The 15,463-nt window shown below is 41.9% G+C and overlaps 1 protein-coding gene across 5 annotated transcripts in view; it reads right to left on the bottom strand.

Annotated features, from left to right (window-relative positions):
• The window catches only part of LOC145530190 (ATP-binding cassette sub-family C member 4-like), a 159,188-nt gene that overhangs the window by 77,608 nt on the left and 66,117 nt on the right, over positions 1-15,463 (bottom strand). For 3 of the 5 annotated variants that reach the window (XM_081551105.1, XM_081551108.1, XM_081551104.1), the window contains exons 15-19: positions 12,555-12,752; positions 11,045-11,185; positions 10,215-10,252; positions 9,731-9,825; positions 3,909-4,055 (exon numbers count right to left, since the gene is read on the bottom strand). In XM_081551105.1, coding sequence (XP_081407231.1) covers positions 3,909-4,055; positions 9,731-9,825; positions 10,215-10,252; positions 11,045-11,185; positions 12,555-12,752 — 619 coding nt within the window. Of the gene's footprint in view, positions 1-3,908; positions 4,056-9,730; positions 9,826-10,214; positions 10,253-11,040; positions 11,186-12,554; positions 12,753-15,463 lie in introns of all 5 variants that reach the window. The other 2 variants (XM_081551106.1, XM_081551107.1) reach the window with 2 other exon arrangements.

Genomic DNA, 15,463 nt, shown 5'->3' with positions numbered 1-15,463 from the left:
GCCTGCTCTCCTCTTTGTTCTATAAAAGAACCTAGCATTCAGACCCCAACAAGATTGTTATTTTGAGACATTTGTTTGCCATCTTCTCAGTCTGCCAGCTCTCCAAATAAAGTTGTTATTCCTTGCCTCAGCACCTCGTCTGTAAGACTTACTGGCCTGTCATGAGGCAAGCAGAGCAAGCTTGAACTCGGTAACAAGTAAAACTACTATATGTGGTTTTCTCTTCATGACAAAATATACCAGAAACAAAGTCCACCATAAAAAATCTATTGCAAATTCCACTTCTGAAAATAATCACAGGTAAGAGTTCAATTTAATATACCACTAAAATAGTAAATAATTTATGACCCCTAAACCTTTTGCACAAACTAGGTCTATCTTTGCAGTACTCATTTGGGCTTCTATTTTGTTGAAGGAATGAAGTCATATTAATAAACACAGGAGGGGAGACAAGATATACCCTAGTGTGCTGGCTGCTCTAGGATTAGTAACCTTGAAGACTTAAACTTCATCCCAAATCCTTGAATAATAAATAAGTCAGCATCTGGAGATACCCACAGGTCTTGAATACAAAAGAGTCTGGTTAACTGTGGTCATGAGCACTCAAAGGCTTTGAGAACAGAAATCCAGTCCCACCTGATACTCTCAACTTTATGACTGTAGTTTTCAAATTAACTGACAAAAGTGAAGCAACTTCACAACCATAAAAGCACAGACTCCTCTAATCATTCCCTCATTACAGCTTCATAATAAGAGGAGATCTGTGTGGGCCTCCGCAGTTTACTATCCTATGCTCTGCTCCTGCCTGGACCAAACAACATGTGCTGAGTAAATCTACACATGATGCTGACCTCAACAGTATTATTTAATCATCATAAGAGTCTTGTGGAACAGGAAAGAGCAGCAGTTATTTTCATTTCACAGGAGACGAAGCTCCCAGACACCATGTCATCATCCTCACTAAGGTTCTTCAGGCACTGCCCATGTGCTAAGTGTTGTGAATGTATTAATCTGCTTAATGCCCACATTACTGAGATATTCATAAGTGTGTGAATCAGTCAGTTCAGTTAAGTCGCTCAGTCGTATCTGACTCTTTGCAGCTCTATGGACTGCAGCACGCCAGGCCTCCCAGTCCATCACCAACTCCCAGAGCTTGCTCAAACTCATGTCCATCAAGCTGGTGATAACATCCAACCATCTCATCCTCTGTCATCCCCTTCTCCTCCCGCCTTCAATCTTTCCCCACATCAGGGTCTTTTCAAATGAGTCAGCTCTTCGCATCAGATGGCCAAAGCATTGGAGTTTCAGCTTCAACATTAGTCCTTCCAATAAATATTCAGGACTGATTTTCTTTAGGATGGACTGGTTGGATCTCCTTGCAGTCCAAGGGACTCCCAAGAGTCTTCCCCAAAACCACAGTTCAAAAAGATCAAGTCTTCGGTGCTAGCTTTCCTATGGTCCAAATCTCACATCCATTCATGACTACTGGAAAAACTATAGCTTTGACCAGATGGACTTTAGTCAGCAAAGAAATGTCTCTGCTTTTTAATATGCTGTCTAGATTGGTCATAGCTCTTCTTCCAAGGAGCAAGCGTCTTTTAATTTCATGGCTGAAATCACCATCAGCAGTGATTTTGGAGCCCAAGAAAACAAAGTCTCACTATTTCCACTGTTTCCCCACCTATCTGCCATGAAGTGATGCGACCAGATGTCATGATCTTAGTTCTTTGAATGTTGAGTTTTAAGCCAGCTGTTTCACTCTCCTCTTTCACTTTCATCAAGAGGCTCCTCAGTTCCTCTTTGCTTTCTGCCATAAGGGTGGTGTCATCTGCTTATCTGAGGTTATTGATATTTCTCCTGGCAATCTTGATTCTGGCTTGACCTTCATCCAGCTCAGGATTTCACATGATGTACTCTGCATATAAGTTAAATAAGCTGGGTGACTATATACAGCCTTGACATACTCCTTTCCGCACGTGGAACCAGTTCACTGTTTCGTGTCCAGTTCTAACTGTTGATTCCTGACCTGCAAACAGATTTCTTAGGAGGCAGGTCAGGTGGTCTGGTATTCCCATCTCTTTCAGAATTTTCTGGAGTTTATTGTGATCCATGCAGTCAAAGGCCTTGGCACAGTCAATAAAGCAGAAGTAGATGTTTTTCTGGAACTCTCTTGCCTTTTTGATGATCCAACAGATGTTGGCAGCTTGATCTCTGGTTCCTCTGCCTTTTCTAAAACCAGTTTGAATATCTGGAAGTTCTCGATTCAGGAACTGTTGAAGCCTCACTTGGAGAATTTTGAGCATTACTTTGCTAGCGTGAGAGATGAGTGCAATTGTGCAGTAGTTTGAACATTCTTTGGCATTGCCTTTCTCTGGGATTGGAATGAAAACTGACTTTTTCCAGTCCTATGGCCACTGCTGAGTTTTCCAAATTTGTTGGCATACTGAGTGCAGCACTTTAACAGGAGCATCTTTTAGAACTTGAAATAATTCAGCTGGAATTCCATCACCTCCACTAGCTTTTTGGTAGTGATGCTTCTAACACCCATCTGACTTCAGACTCCAGGAAGTCTGGCTCTAGGTGAGTGATCACACCATCGCGGTTATCTGGGTCATGAAGGTCTTTTTTGTATAGTTCTTCTGTGTATTCTTGCCACCTTTTCTTACTATCTACTGCTTCTGTTAGGTCCATACCATTTCTGTCCTGTATTGTGCCCATCTTTGCTTGAAATGTTCCCTTGGTATCTCTAATTTTCTTGAAGCAACCTCTAGTCTTTGCCAGTGTGTTAATAGTATCCTCATATTTTACTGGTTAGAAAATCGAGACACAGAGAAATGAAATAACCAGCACATACATAAAGATTAACATAACTATAATGGCTATTGCTATTAGTAACTAGCAACAGGACTGAACCTAGCCAGCTGGTTCTAGAATCCATAATTATCACCATGACAACATCCTGCCTGGAGATTTGCCTGCCCAGTAGTATCTACCTGCTTTATCCACACTAGCTATCCACACAGCTAGGTGATGACCAGGCTGAGGCTACTGCTGTCCTCCCTCCCTCACCCCTAACTCAACAGGTCCTGTCAATTATCACCTGCAAAAACAAAGCCACTCTGGGCCTCAGCACAAGTCTAACTACTGGGACAGAGTGGGCATGTGAGCTGATGAACTAACCCTTCATAGGAACCCAGGTCAGGAGGCTACTTTCTGAAGCAAGACAGGTCAAAGGCCTCAAGGTAGAGGAAGCAACCACTAGGAAACTTTCAGGGACGCTCTTCCTTAATACTGAAGATCCACCTGCCACATACCACAAGACCACTTAAATGTAACCAAAAGTCCATTGCAAAACTAGAGAGCTGATTTTATTGAGGAGGATGTATACATTTAACCGATCTCCTGTTTTAACTAACTTTCCATTACCATTTAGGTAAACCTCAAACTATGAACGCATGTCAGAGCTCTGTGGTCCCAGAAATGAATGGCAGTGAAACAAAGACACACACAGCCTGTCTCCTACAGAGATGTTCCTGGGAGAAGGTCCTTCCTAGTTAGTGTAACACTATAACACAGCCAGCGTTCCAACAACTTGCCAAAAACATCTCAACACCTTTTCATTATCTGTTGGATGTTTCATATGCCACACAACAAATGGACTCCTAAACCATCCTGCAAAGTAAACATTCATTTATCTTTACAGACACACAAAAATTGCAACAGAAACTCATACACTCCTATATTCAGATTTACTCTGGTAGAAAAAAATAGCTTTGAAAATTTTTATATAAAACTAATCAACATGCACAGTGATTTTTGTCCTAGCATCTCTTCCATTTTCAAATATCAAACATAATTAGGCATTAAAAGTGTTAACAAGACATAGAGAAACCCGGTGTCTGACTTACCTATTGGATTTCTATTGAAGAATAATACCGGAGCTCTCAAAATGGACTCCAACATTTTGTTGTGCAAAGTTTGTGAAGAATTAACAAGGACGTAGAATATCAACAGAGATCTTGTGATGCCAAGAAGTATGGTAGATACAATTAACCCTGAAATAAAGAAACATCACTCAGCACAAGATCTCTGCCTTATCCTCAATGATGTTAAAGCATGGTAGGCAGTTTATAAAGATACTGTGTGTTTTATTCCATAAGTAAAATTTATACAGAAAATTTACATATATAGAATATAGAATCAATAAATTTATATATACATGTAAATACACATATACAACAGATTGTGTAAGAGCTCAATGCTTTCACAAAATACATTTATAAAGAAGAATATAAAAATCACTATTTTCCATTTTCCTCTCATGAAATAGAAACAACACGGAGGAAGGTGGAAATCATGTATAAACTACAGGTTCATTCTAGGTTTCCCTAATTCAATTAAAAGTCCTAATAAAAACTCAGGAGAAAAAAGATAATTAATTCCAGGTGAGATGTTTCAAATTCTAAAAGATGATACTGTGAAAGTGCTGCACTCAATATGCCAGTAAATTTGGAAAACTCAGCAGTGGCCACAGGACTGGAGAAGGTCAGTTTATATTCCAATCCCTAAGAAAGGCAATGCCAAAGAATGCTCAAACTACCACACAATTACACTCATCTCACACACTAGTAAAGTAATGCTCAAAATTCTCCAAGCCAGGCTTCAACAATACATGAACTGTGAACTTCCAGATGTTCAAGCTGGTTTTGGAAAAGGCAGACAAACCACAGATCAAATTGCCAACATCCACTGGATCATCGAAAAAGCAAGAGAGTTCCAGAAAAACATCTACTTATGCTTTATTGACTATGCCAAGGCCTTTGACTGTGTGGATCACAATAAACTCTGGAAAATTCTGAAAGAGATGGGAATACCAGACCACCTGACCTGCCTCGTGATAAATCTGTATGCAGGTCAGGAAGCAACAGTTAGAACTGGACATGGAACAACAGACTGGTTCCAAATTGGGAAAGGAGTACGTCAAGGCTATATATTGTAACTCTGCTTATTTAACTTATATGCAGAGTACATCATGAGAAAGGCTGGGCTGGATGAAGCATAAGCTGGAATCAAGATTGCCAGGAGAACTGTCAATAACCTCAGATATGCAGATGACACCACCTTTATGGAAGAAAATGAAGAACTAAAGAGCCTCTTGATGAAAGTGAAAGAGGAGAGTGAAAAAGTTGGCTTAAAGCTCAACATTCAGAAAACTAAGATTATGGCATCTGGTCCCATCACTTCATGGGAAATAGATGGGGAAACAGTGGAAACAGTGGCAGACTTTATTTTTTTGGGCTCCAAAATCACTGCAGATGGTGACTGCAGCCATGAAATAAAAAGACACTTACTCCTTGGAAGAAAAGTAATGACCAACCTAGACAGCATATTAAAAAGCAGAGACATTACTTTGCCAACAAAGGTCCATCTAGTTAAGGCTATGGTTTTTCCAGTGGTCATGTATGGATGTGAGAGTTGGACCATAGGAAAGCTAGCGCCGAAGACTTGATGCTTTTGAACTGTGGTGTTGGAGAAGACTCTTGGGAGTCCCTTGGACTGCAAGGAGATCCAACTAGTCCATCCTAAAGGAAATCAGTCCTGAATATTCATTGGAAGGACTGATGCTGAAGCTGAAACTCCAATGCTTTGGCCACCTGATGCGAAGAGCTGACTCATTTGAAAAGACTCTGATGTTGGGAAAGATTGAAGGTGGGAGGAGAAGGGGACGACAGAGGATGAGATGGTTGGATTTAATCACCGACTCAATGGCCATGAGTTTGAGTAAACTCCAGGAGTTGGTGATAGACGGGAAGGCCTGGCGTGCTGCAGTCCATGGGGTCGCAAAGAGTCAGACACGACTGAGTGACTGAACTAAACTGATAAAAAGTAGTTGATCTTCCTTTCCCCTCATTTCAAATATCACTACTTTCAATATGTCCCATAATCTAAAACTCCGGTATGCTTTGGAGCCAACATATGAATTAACAGGGAACAAGAGAAAAGACTCAGCATTTCCTTGTAAACATCTAATTACAAGTAAATATCTATTTACTTTCATGTAACGTTGCTACTTGAGAACCTACTGTATGGCACAGAGAACTCTATTCAGTGCTCTGTGGTGATCTAAATGGGAAAGAAATCCAAAAATGAGAGGATCCATGTATATGTATAACTGGTTCACTTTCCTGTACACCAGAAAGTAACACAGCATGGTTATGCTACAACTATACTGTAATAAAAATTAGTAAAAATTTTAAAAATAAATAATAAAGTAGCTACTTCTATGCCCAAGTAGCTTTAAAGAGTATGAAAAGATCATGTTAAGTTGTAAGAGGACCATCTCTTAAACAACTGAATTGGAAGAAACTACAAATTAGATTTTGACATGAGGTAATTAATCTAAATTAGCAACTAATCCTTCACTAAGTGATTTATAGAAACATAAAGCATTTGTAAATAAATATCATAGTTTAAATGTATGTCTTTTCAATGGCATAAATGATCACTACTATGTATCAAACAGCTATGACTCAAAACAGCCCTCCAAACATCTCTTCAGCTCACAATGGTAAATTGAGTGGGGATAGCTTCTGTAATAAATATTCTATCAAGTACTTTTTTTCCCTCCAGATGACACATCAGTGTTATTTAAATTCTGAAAGCTGCTCAAATTCCTGAATTCCATCAACAGGCATTTGCCTTATTAGCCCACCATCCTATATGAACGTGTAACAGAATCCCTTCCTCCTTCTTTAAGTCCGCATAGTCCACCAGTTCAGAAGGTAAACAGCTAATGGGTTTAAGTTTCTTAGCAAGTGATCAATAAAACAAATGCCAAATTTAAACGAGTGGATTTTCAAATATATCATTTTTTGTAGAAAGCTTGTCCAAACATTTCCTGTGGGAATATTTAAATTAAAAAAAATTTTAATTGGGGTATAGTTGTCTTACAATGTTGTGTTAGTTTCTGCTGTACAAGGAAGTGAATCAGCTACATGTATACAAATATCCCTTCTCTCCTGGACCTCCCTCTCCACCACCATTTCCACCCCTCTAGGTCACCACAGAGTACCAAGCTGAGCTCCCTGTGCTACACAAAAACAACTTCCCACTAGCTATTTGTTTTATACATGGTAGTGTAGATATGTCAATCCCAATTTTCTAACTTACCCCCTTAACCAGAGTCATCCATCTATTCTTTACCTCTACATTTTTACATCTAAAAATCATTATATTTTATATGTATAAAGAGAATTTACACAAATATTTTTAAAAAATACTTTGATTCGAGAAACGTATTTTATGCTGAAAAGTGTTTCCCAGCTCACAAGGCCCTGTGTTTGTCTCCCTCTTAAAGATTTGAATCATGACTTTCAGTTCTCAACATCGTCTGTGAAGAAGCTGCTAAAGGGTCAGACGTGGGGAAACACCGTGGGAGGGTCACATTCACCAAGTTTACTTTTTCTTCAGGGAAACTACATGAGGGTCATAAGAGGAGGTTAAACAAGCCCCACCTCTCCTCTGCCTGCAGGAAAGTGAGGCTTCGTGTAGATTTCATAGCACTTTGGGTCAGACCAGAAATAACTCACTGGTCTCTATTCCTACTGTACAAATAGGTCCATCTATATTGTACCATTTTTCTAGATTCCACATATATGTGTTAATTATGCATTTTTTGTTTTTCTCTTTCTGACTTACTTCACTCTGTATGACAGAGTCTAGGTCCATCCATGTCTACAAATGACCCAATTTTTTTCCTTTTTATTGTTGAGTAATATTCCAGTGTGGGCTTCCCTGGTGGCTCAGTGATAAGAACCTGCCTGCCAATGGAGGATGCAGGTTCAATCCCTGGGTCAGGTAGATCCCCTGGAGAAGAAAATGGCAACCACTCCAGTATTTTTGCCTAGGAGACCACATGGAAGAGGAGCCTGATAGGCTACAGTCCATGGGGTCAAAAATGAGTCAGACATGATTTAGCAACTGAACATCAACAATATGCTAGTGTATATATGTACCATAAATGAAATGAAAAGACAACCTTGATAATGGGAAAAAATATCTGCACACTAAGCAATTTTCAAGGGATTAATTTCCAAAATATACAAACAGCTCATGTAACTCAAAATAGATAAATAAATAAATAAAATGGGCAGAAGACTTAAATAGACACTTTCCAAAGAAGACAGACAGATGGCCAAAAGGCACATGAAAAAATGTTCAACATCACTAATTTTTCAGGTTAATTCAGTTCAGTCACTCAGTCGTATCTGTCTTTTTGCAACCCCATGGACTGCAGGCCGCCAGGCTTCCCTGTCCATAACCAACTCCTGGAGCTTGCTCAAACTCAAGTCTCTCAAGTGGGTAATGCCATCCAACAATCTCATCCTCTGTCGTCCCCTTCTCCTCCTGCTTTCAGTCTTTCCCAACATCAGGGCCTTTTCCAAGGAGTCAGTTCTTTGCTTCAGGTGGCCAAAGTGTTGGGGCTTCAGCTTCAGCATCAGTCCTTTCAATGAATATTCAGGACTGATTTCCTTTAGGATGGACTGGTTGGTTCTCCTTGCAGTCCAAGAGATTCCCAAGAGTCTTCTCCAATACCACAGTTCAAAAGCATCAATTCTTTGGTGTTCAGCTATCTTGATAGTCCAACTCTCATATCCATATGTAGATCAAAACTACAATAAGGTAGGACTTTCCAGAGTCACAATGGCCATCATCAAAAAATCTACACTCAATAAATGCCAGAGAGAGTGTGGAGAAAAGGAAACCTTTTTACACTGTTGGTGGGAATGTACATTGATACAGCCCCTATGGAGAACAGTATGACAATTCCTTAAAAAACTACGAATAAAACTACCATGTGACCCAGCAATCCCACAACTGGGCAATATCCTGAGGACATCATAATCCAAAAGACACATGGCCCTCAAGGTTCACAGCAGCACTATTTACAAACGCTAGGACATGGAAGCAATCTAGATGTCCATCAACAGATGAATGGAAGAAGATATTTAAAATTTTAGGTGAAGATGAATGCTATATATATTCTAAACACTCCTGTGACTAGAGAGGGTCATGTTATTAGTCTGGCAAGCCAAATGTTAAATCAACCACACAGTTGGGGATGAGATAACACTGTGATCTCAAGGTAAGAAAGAGAAGGAATTCTAATCCCACACACTGGATTACTTCCTGCTTAGCTTCTCAAGTAATTAGTGAAGCCCAAGAGAGGAGCAGGGTGGAAGTCTGCATACCTACAAGGCAATAACACTTTTATTTCAGGACCCTTGCTGCCAGAGAATTTCATGTAAGATAAATAAAAGCCAGGATTTATTCAGACGAAATTAGAACACTCTGAACCACAGGATGGAGATCCCTTTCTAATCTCCTTGCCCATTCATACGAGGATACAAGATTTAGCTAAAGCGACCTATTAGAATAGACAATAGCCACATATTTCCAGTGGCTGATTTTCATAATGTGCAATCCTGGTTTAACTTCCAAAATCCAGTGCACAGTAAATTATGAGTCTTACTTCAACCTCTTTCTTCTAGATGTCTAGATTTTAAAAATAATTATTTTAGTTAACTCACAGCATAAATGCAACTTTTCAACTCAGATTCTTAATCTCATAAGACATTACTGAATTACCCCTAGAGGCCCTAGTTGCTTACACAGCCTCATTGTAAACACCTCAGACTCTCATATAACGGACTAGATGATTCAACTTTACCTGAAAAAACTGTAAAGTACCAGTTCAGATTGAGAATAAAAGTTAAATCTTCTTTTCCATATACCCTAAAATACAGGTCTCCTTGTATATTCGCCCTATGGAACAAGGGAGAAAAAATATGACATTATACATATAAAAAGAATTTACACAAAAATTAAAGAAAAAAAATACTTTGATTCCAAACACATGTTTTTATGTTGAAAAGTGTTCCCCAGGTCATAAGGCTCTGTGTCTGTCTCCCTTTTAAAGATTTGAATCATGACTTTCAGTTCTCAAAAGTGTCTGTGAAGAAGCTGCTAAAGAGTCAGACATGAGGAAACACCATGGGAGAGTCACGTTCCACCATCAAGTTTACTTTTTCTTCAGGAAACTACATGAGGGTCAGAAGAGGAGGCTGAGCAAGCACCACCTCCCCCCTGTCTGTGGGAAAGTGAGGCTTCATATACACTTCACAGCACTTTGGGTCAGACCAGGAATCACTCACCAGTCTTCAAGCCACCAATCCTGCAGGACGTAGACTACCTGGATCAGGAAACAACAGTCACTCAGACACCAACATTACTGAGCCCTCTCACCCCGCTCACCAGGCTGGGGGATGGAAAGGCTCCAGAACACGGAGGCGGTCCTTCCAGCTCAGGTCTGCACCAAGCCCCACACCCCAGATGATCACAGGTCAGGGAAGGGCATGCTACATTTTAATATCTCTAAAATATATCCCCTTTTCCCATACAACCTGTCATATACACACATCAGTAAGCCTCACTTATTTTGGTCCCCACAGATAATGTAGCCCACAGCAAATCCAAGTGGACTACAAAATGCAATGATAACAATATAGATGTTGAGGTTTTTCAAAGGAAAAAGCTTGACAGGTGCTGTGATGGTCAGTCTTCTGTGTCAGCTTGGCTGGGACAGTCTCCAGTGATTCACCAAACACTCGTCTAGATGTTGCTGTGAAGCTATTTTGTGGATGTGGTTCACATCCATCATGAGAACTTCAGGAGAGGAGATCACCCTCAACACTGTTGTGGCCTCGTTCAGTCGATCAAAGGATCTTAGAGCAAAACCTGAGGCTTCCTGGAGGAGGAAGAAATTCTGCCTCAAGACAGCAGGGTCAACTCCCCCCTGAGGTTCCAGCCTGCAGGCCTGCCTTTCTGATTTCACATTCACCCGGCTAGATCTCACAACTTCAGGGGCCAGTTCTTTGAGACAAATCTCTTAATACACGTATTTTAAAATATTTATAAAATACAGTATAAATAGTACATAAACATCAAGCTGAGTGTATAAACCAAAATATATACTCTTACGTACCTGAGCTGCGATGTTTACTAGAATAAGGAAGATGAGGACAGGCCAGTCAGCACCGGCTGTGAAGTAATTCTCATAGGTCTTAAAACTAACTTTTCCTTCCAAATGATCCTCTAGAGGTAGTGTAACCTGTATATTCTCAGTCTGGGAGGAAAAATGGCAGTGAGAGATGAAATTTTAAATAAAGAACCCCCAAATTTCAAAAGTTCAACAATGTCCACCGCTGCAAAGCTGTGGAGAAACTGACACATCTCATACACTGGTAGGAGTGCAGGATGGTGCATCTCCAGTGGAGAAGGATGTGGGAATATCTAGTGAAACCATGTGTGCATCTACCTTTGGACCCAGCCATTCTACTCCTAGGAATCTATTACAAACAAGGAAACATCATTTGCATGAGGTCATTCACATTTGGGTAGCTCTGCTTAAAGTAAATCAAGACTCTGAGCACAAGCACAGCCCATCTGATTCAAGTATAAATGCAGAAGCTTCTTCCAAAATAACACACAGAATGATATGGAGCTAGTGTATCCCTCCAGATGACGGTGTCACTCAATGACAGGAACATACAACATTCTTAGGGCTCAAAGTACTAACCAAACACAGTAAACTGAGTTCGCAGAGTGAGTTGGATTAATATGAGTTTGGATAGCAAGGGACAAGCATATGATCCAAATCTATTTGGTTCCTAAGCCTCACAGAGTGATTCCCGAGTGTGGAATATGAGGGACTAATCTAAACAGTTATCAGAATCATCCAGGCTCCTGGGTCTGGATAGTGAAGCTTTGGACATCAAGGAATACCTGTGGATGTTTTTAAGGGAGATCTAGTGCATTTCTGTACTTCTGTCTGGAGGACAGGATGGATCATACAGTCACATGGACCAAGGATGTCCAGGTCTCTATGCTGGCCACTGGGATTCAAGGTGGATAAAATGTAGGTCTCAGTGTTGAAGGGTAAGAAAGGAAGATGGGAACTAATTACAAAGTGTCTGCTGTGAGTCAGGTCCTTTACACACACTACCTCTGGCCAAATCACAAACCATCTGACACTAAGGCAAAATAATACCGTCAGTCAGCTGCAGTGCCAGAATATTCCAACATATAAGAAAAGTAGCTGATTTAATGTGGTCACAGCAGGACTCAGTCTAAGAGGGTCTTCACATTAAGCCTCTAGATGCATAAGGGAAGCCGGGGACCACTAGCATGACTAGGATGTAACTATGGTAAACTGAAGAATCCTCAATCTGTGTGAGCCACATTCACTCAGAAATTCACAGCGGTGCACCCACTCCTGGTCTCCATGAGAGTCTCCATCTGACACCAAAGGGGAACCCCAAGCAGGCTTGCTCCCTTCATGCTCTTCTAACGCTACCAACTCCACGGAACAAGACTTTGGGAACCTTAGGGTCTACTTTGGGACAAATGAAGATGTCATGAGCAGAGCAGACTGAAGGTCCATGAGACCACCAAGAGCCAACAGACCCGGGCACACTGCAGGATGAGAAACTCACATCTTGGTCTTCTGGAGCCGCACGTTTCAACAAAGGTCTGGGAGATGGTTGAGATGGAACCGAAGACTCGGAGATCAGAGTGGGAGTTTCTAGAACTGGAGATAGTTCAGACTGCTCATTCCCCTTCTCAAAAAGGGAAAAAATATGTACCCCGGATTTCAGGAACTCAGTGTAAGTCCCCCTTTTCACCATTTTTCCCTAAAATAAAAAAGTTTGAGAGGAATTAATTTACATTCAATAATATTAAACCAACCTAATATTAATCAGGAAAAGTTATCTGGTCTTAAATTATGATTTCTGGAGGAAAATGATCCCTGGGTCTAGAATTCTTCTTGAGAAATCTAGTACAGTCAGCTCAACACAGAACTGAGCATTCTGTTCCCTGCCAAACCCTGTGTTAGGTGCTGGAGGATGTGAAAGAAATGTGGGCTCACGTGTTAAAAATGGAGGACACTGACATAACTGCTCTGGGCACTCAGGGAAGCAAGACATACAGAAGTTGGTGGGAGGATCAGCACAGTCTTTTAGACAATGTGCAAACTGAGAGAAGCCTCATGTGAGAAGTAGGATTGTGAAAAAGCAGTCAATTAGGGAGAATATTCTGGGAAAGAAAGCTAAACTTGACAGAGAGGTGGGCGCAAGCACATCTGCATATAGGTAAGAGGCACTCATCAAATATCTGCTGACCCCTGTCATAGTATCATGTGTCCCAGGTGGGACAAGACATATAGGAATCAGCCCTGGACAGAGAGATGCATCTCCCTGGTCTCTACAACTGCCCCGTAAACTCAGGAAGTTCCCAATGGAATTCAATATTCCACCTGTAAAAGTAATTAAGCAAGGAGGCCATGAGGCCAGACTGGCTCTAAAGCCTTGGCAGTCGGTGCCCACAAACCAACACCTAAGCCAGTGCACTCAGATCCCAGAAAAATCTTAGGAATTACCAGCCACAAGCAGCCAACCAGGATTCCCCAATCAGGCAGCTGCTTAAGCCTCAGCCAATCTAATCATGCTCTTTGAACATGTGTGACACATCCTTGTACAGTTTCCCTTCCTTACAGAGTCATATAAAATAACGTGCAGATTGAAACTAGATGCAGCTGATTCACTCCGCGACAAATAAAACATTAGGAAAAAAAATCTCAGGAGCAAAACTAACCAAATGAGAGCAGCTCTGGTTACAGCAGGTCAGGTGGAGGGAGATGATCCCTCTCACTGTAGCCCCTGAAGTGAGCAACTGGGAGGAAACCAGTGAAGCCTTTGGGTACCAAGTGATACTGCAGAGCTAGAAAATTATGCAGGATATACTGTGTCTTGTTCCACTTGGGATGCAAAATTCACACACCTCTTTAATGAAATCACCACTCACCACTTCATATCTGTAATATGCACAATGAAATGACAGTACAAAGATAGCAATTTCACTCAGCAGCCAAGCACTGACAGTTCTGAGGGGACAAGGGCACAGCCACCCCCCCTCTGCTGTGAGAGAAGGACCAGACAGTGAGGATGGACTCCAACCCATCCAGGGGTGCTCACCAGTGGACAAATGGTTATTTTGTTAGTACTAAAATTGGAAACAGTGTCTTCAAAGGAAGCAATAAGAGGACCCTAAAACATCTAGGAACTGGCAAGATAGATTATTCTCCTGCCCACTGATCCTGTGCTCATAACCCTGTCAACACGGGGGTTTACACACTAGAATCGTCCCCTCTGCACATGAAACCAACTGCTCTCAAGCTTGAAAACCCTTAGCCCCTCCCCCCATTCCTAGAGGAGTGGAGAGGAGTCCACACATGGAACTGCTTCCAGAGAGGCAGGGGTTAATAATAATGTAGAGAGGCAGGAGTTTTAGTAATCTTTCTTAGAGCAGACATTCATTTCTTAAGTCAGGGATTTGATCAAGGACCACTGGAATAGTCAGGTGTTAATGACAGAGGTCCTGAGGCCCAGAGGCAAACAAGCAAAGGAGTGAAGCAAGCAATCACTAAGTCTGAACACTTCTCACTACTCTCCACCCCACCCCCAACCATGCTAGGAGTTGTGGGTTGGATGGTGGCCAAACCTCAAAAAGGTATATTCAAACATGACACCTGTGAATGTGACTTTATTTGGAAGCAGGGTCTTTGTAGATGTAATCAAGTTAAGATGAGGTCACAGTGGAGGACGGTGACTCTAAATCCAATATGACTGATGTCCCTACAAGAAGAGAAGAAACCCAGACAGACACAGGGACTACGGTCATGTGACATCAGAGGCAGAGACCACAGTACTGCAGCTGGAAGCCAAGGAACATAAGAAAGGCCCATGAACACCAGAGGCTGAAGGGAAGGATCCTCCCCTGGAGCCTTTGGGAAAGCACGGCCCTGCCAGCACCTGGATTTGGGACTTGAAGCCTCAGAACAGGGAGACCATAAACTTTTGTTGTTTTAAGTTACTCAGTTCGCAGTACTTGGTTACGGCAGCTCTAGAAACTGATACCCTCTCCTGAGCCCACACTTCTGTCTCCTCAGCTTTACTAAGACTCCTAACTGCTTCTGCTGTCCCCCCTCCAGTGACCATCAGAGGAATCTCTTAACTCCCACATCAGACCACATCCCTCCTCTGCTCTGGACCGTCCAAGGCTTCCATCCCACTTCCGGTCCCCTGCCCACTGCTCAGGGACCAGCTCCCTCCCATGCCCCTGCTCACTCTCCACAGACACGCTGGTCTTCCTGCTGTTCCTCCAACCTGCCAGGTCAGCTCCTTCCTGAGGACCCCCTGTCTCAGACCCCCTCGCCCAGGTGACTGTGTTGGCCCACCTTCATGTCACCCAGACCCCGTGAGGCACCAGCTCCTCAGGGAGGCCAGGATGTCAGCCCACCTCTCTCTGTCACATCCTCCCCATAAGAAGAGGAGCCCCATGAGGG

Source organism: Giraffa tippelskirchi, chromosome 12 (genome assembly GCF_054371585.1).
Source record: "Giraffa tippelskirchi isolate mGirTip1 chromosome 12, T2T-mGirTip1v1.2.pri, whole genome shotgun sequence".
In the NCBI taxonomy this organism is placed as follows: Eukaryota; Metazoa; Chordata; class Mammalia; order Artiodactyla; family Giraffidae; genus Giraffa; species Giraffa tippelskirchi.
The sequence above is the reverse complement of the archived record's forward strand: the minus strand, read 5'-3'. Positions and strand labels throughout refer to the sequence as shown.